Genomic DNA, 3,951 nt, shown 5'->3' with positions numbered 1-3,951 from the left:
ATTCTTGTAATTATTTCTTTAAAATAGGCATAATAGAGAATGGGAATTGATACCAAAAAGAGCCTTAGCCTAGTTAGCACGACCATTTGGCCCGATTAGAAGAAACTATCACAATTAAATGGAAATTTATAATTTTCTTAATGAAAATTGAAGCAATCTTTATAATAAAATTCTCACCACTACAGCAACAAGATACATTACTTAATGGTTGGAGAAAGATCATGTTGTTGAGCATTGTAGAGAATCATGGCTAACAATCACTCATACATTGTTAGGCACTTATCTCTTATTTGAAAATTAGGAGGTACTTGAAGTACTATGTAGTACCTTTATGTCTTGTAATGTGGCCCATATATCTAGGAAATCTAATGTTGTTGCAGATTTCCTAGCCCGGAAAGCCCAGTCTCTTTCGGACGCGACTACTTGGCTTATTTCCTCTCCTTGGTTGCGAGAGACTAGAGTTATGCTCTCTCACTCCCTTGGCTAGTCCATCTTTTTAATTAATGAGTTTGATTACCAAAAAAAAATCACAAGATGACACAATAGTCACAAGAGATTAATCATGAAATAGAAAATTTGGAGAATACCTTAGGGCCTGTTTGGTTACATGAGTCTGGAGATTTCAAATATCTAGAGATTTCAAATCTATGGAGTTATAATTTATAAAATTAGATGTTTGGTTGTGGAATGAAATCTGTGGATTCATCCTAAAAAACTATTTGATCGATGTGATTTTTGTGAATGTGCAAATGTATAGCTTTTTTGAAATCTCTGGATTTCACCCATTACCCATAAATTTACAGATTCACTTTTTTTAGTGTAAAAAGGTGAATCTCTAGATTTCATGAATCTAGAGATTTTTACAACCAAACGGGTATAATTCTCAGATTCATGAATCCAGAGATTTCAAATCTCTGGATTCATGTAACCAAACAGGCCCTTATAACATGAAAATTTTCTTTGACAGCCTGATTAAGTTCTATTTGTTGCTCGACTAAGCTCAATTGGAAGTTTGATTAAGGCTTAGTTAAAGTAGCCTAATTATCCTTGGAAACCAGGGTTGGCAAACCAAAAAAAAAAGTATCCTAATTATGGCCCAGGACTAATGGGTGATTTTGAAGGTGATTGCCAACAGACAGCAGCTAGCTGAATGAAATCATTGGTTTTTACCATCGCATTTTTTTCACTAAAAGATCATTTGTTTTAAACACGAAAAAATATAGGTAACTTTACAATAAACACAAGTTTAGTGGATCGTTTTCAAATGTATAATCCCACGACTACAGTTATCCCCATTACACCTAACCTCACAAGAACTTCAAGTGAACATAAATGGGAGTTCGATGAGGTGTTTTTAGGGATCCACAGCAAACCTTGATCCTCCGTCCACATGGAGAGAAAAAAATTCAAATCATATGATTGGATTATTGACATGTGTCCAACCTCAAAGTAAGATCTTCTTTTTTAAGTAGGAATGAGTAATAGTGTTAAACTTTATTTTAGCCAATTTACTAAAAAAGAAAATCTTATTTTGATTGGATAAGACGCATAATTCTTTATTAATATCTGTTACCGTTTTTGTTTATTTTTCATATCCAAATGATTTATTTTCAAAAGTAATTCTGTTTAGCAATCTTGGTAAGTTCTTATATTTTAGCCACCAAACTTTAGGGGAAAAAAAATCGAAAAAAGAAATGAAAAGGGAAAATCCAAAAGATCTGCATGCAAAACATATTTCTTTTTACCCTTCTTATCTATTTTTCAAATCCAAGGATTTGGAGGTAGAGCAAGGTAATACTTCTAACCAAAATTAGAATGATTTTGCCAGGGTTTAAACATATTGACTTTCCTTTCTTTTACGAAGCATAATATTGCCTTCATAAGTATCTCTGCCATTTTAAGTTAGTTAGACCTAGAAAACTAATTTCTCTTGAAAATCTGGACGTAATTAATGCTTAATCACCTCATTTTAAGTATAAATGCATGTTATAAGCATGAAGGTTAAGGCAACACAGAGAAAGAGAGAGATATGGCTTTCTCCTGGTCTAAGTTATGGTTTATAGCAATGGCTCTGGTTGTTGTTAGTTTGGGTTTCAATGCATCCATGACCAAAGCTGCAGGTGCTCCCTTTGAAGCTGCACACGCTACGTTCTATGGTGATATGTCTGGTGGTGAAACCATGCGTAAGTCATAAGTTGGATTCTTAGAAGCTTTCCTTGCTACATTCTATGGTGAAATGTCTAGTGGTGAAACCATGCGTAAGTCATAAGATGGATTGAGGTCCTCACTGTCTCACTCCCATTGAAAAATGTTAAGGGGAGAGAGAGGGAGAGAGGGAGAGAGAGAGAAATTTACACTTGGTGTGCAACTTGGTCATCGAACCCTAAGATTTTAGTCTTTCCATGGTGATATGATGATCATTTTACAGGTTTTTATAGCTAAACACAGTGGCTACACACTGCAGATAGCTTCTTCTTTTTTTCAAATTGTTTTTTTAATGTTGCCAAGAACTTTGTTAAAATAATTGATTGGGCTTTTGTGTTTGTCAACAGAAGGAGCTTGTGGGTATGGCAATCTGTTTGATCAAGGATATGGCCTACAGACAACAGCTCTAAGCACAGCTCTCTTTAACAATGGCCTTACTTGTGGTGCTTGCTATGAAATCATGTGCGACAAGTCCCAAACACCATGGTGCAAGCCTGGCTTTATCCATGTAACTGCTACTAACTTTTGCCCTCCCAACTATTCCAAGCCTGATGGGAACTGGTGCAACCCTCCACAGAAGCATTTTGATCTCTCTCAGCCTATGTTTGTCAAGATAGCTGAGTACAAGGCTGGCATTGTTCCGGTTCTCTATCACCGTATACCTTGTGTCAAAACCGGAGGTGTAAAGTTTGAGATTAACCCCAAGGGGAATCCTAACTTTATACTGGTGTTGGTGTACAATGTTGGTGGTGTTGGTGATGTTACCAACATGAAGATTAAAGGTTCGGGTACGGGTTGGATACAAATGAAAAGAAATTGGGGCCAAAACTGGCAAACTGATGTGAACTTGATAGGTCAAGCTTTGTCATTCCAAGTGACTACTAGTGATGGTAAGATGGTGCAGTCTTATAATGCTGCACCAAGAAACTGGCAATTTGGACAAACCTTTCAGGGGAAGCAGTTCTGAGATCAAATGAAGGGTTTTTTAATTGATTTTTTGTAGTTCAGAGTTAATTACTAATTTCTTTTTTTTTTTTCACTTGAAATTTTGAACCTGGTTATTCATTTTCGGTGAATAAATTGAAGTTTTATTGAGTTACCAATGAATAACACTCTCCATGTTGAAGCTTGCTCTCCAAACCAACCTATTGCTCACCACTGTGAGAATCTTTTGTGTGATCTTACTCAATAAGAAATAAATTTGTGAGTTGGTTCAATTTGGCTGATCTAAATTTAAAAGGTTCAAGTCTAGCTTGTCAGTTGATTCTATTACTCTACATGTGTATATTCGAGAAGATTTCATTTAAGAAATATCGCCAGCAGATATCTATACAATTGTCCCTTAGCTGTCTATTCCTCGTGTCATCTGCAATTTTGTATCGGTTCCATGTTTATACTTCTCATAATCTTATATATTTGTTTATGCCAATAATTTTCTTCATTCATTCTTAATATATTTATTTACTGACCTCCAGAAAAACCGATTAACACCAAATTACATTAGGAAGAATTATAATATATACCAAAAGGTTTGAAAATAATAGATGTAATGGTCACATTCATCAATTGAAAAAACCCTAATGTCCTAACAATAGTTTGAATGGTCTAAGTACAGCCAGGTTAAGCCAGCTTTGAATGAAAGTATAACAAAATGAGCTTTCTCGAAGGCCTAGATAATCACCAATATTAAATTTATGGGAGTGACCTCATTAGTTTAGGTGGAGCTTCGATTTTTTTTAATATTAT

The 3,951-nt window shown here is 35.1% G+C and overlaps 1 protein-coding gene across 1 annotated transcript; it reads left to right on the top strand.

Annotated features, from left to right (window-relative positions):
* The first annotated feature begins 2,029 nt into the window (after positions 1-2,029).
* LOC149007601 (expansin-A23-like) lies at positions 2,030-3,172 on the top strand. Its single transcript, XM_089165143.1, has 2 exons — positions 2,030-2,183; positions 2,553-3,172. The coding sequence occupies exons 1-2, from the start codon at positions 2,030-2,032 to the stop codon at positions 3,170-3,172; spliced, it is 774 nt and encodes a 257-aa protein (XP_089021269.1).
* Positions 3,173-3,951: the final 779 nt, after the last annotated feature.

The sequence above is a fragment of the Hakea prostrata genome, chromosome 8 (genome assembly GCF_041222555.1).
Source record: "Hakea prostrata isolate BN-2017 chromosome 8, UWA_Hpros_2, whole genome shotgun sequence".
Lineage (NCBI taxonomy): Eukaryota > Viridiplantae > Streptophyta > Magnoliopsida > Proteales > Proteaceae > Hakea > Hakea prostrata.
This window is presented reverse-complemented; position numbering and strand designations above follow the sequence as displayed.

What these genes read in the sequence shown, in the direction of transcription:
- LOC149007601 (XM_089165143.1), top strand. Translation starts at nt 2,030, where the DNA reads ATGGCTTTCTCCTGGTCTAAGTTATGGTTTATAGCAATGGCTCTGGTT. An exon ending in GTCTGGTGGTGAAACCATGC is followed by an intron (nt 2,184 to 2,552) that starts GTAAGTCATAAG and finishes GTTTGTCAACAG; the next exon opens with AAGGAGCTTGTGGGTATGGC.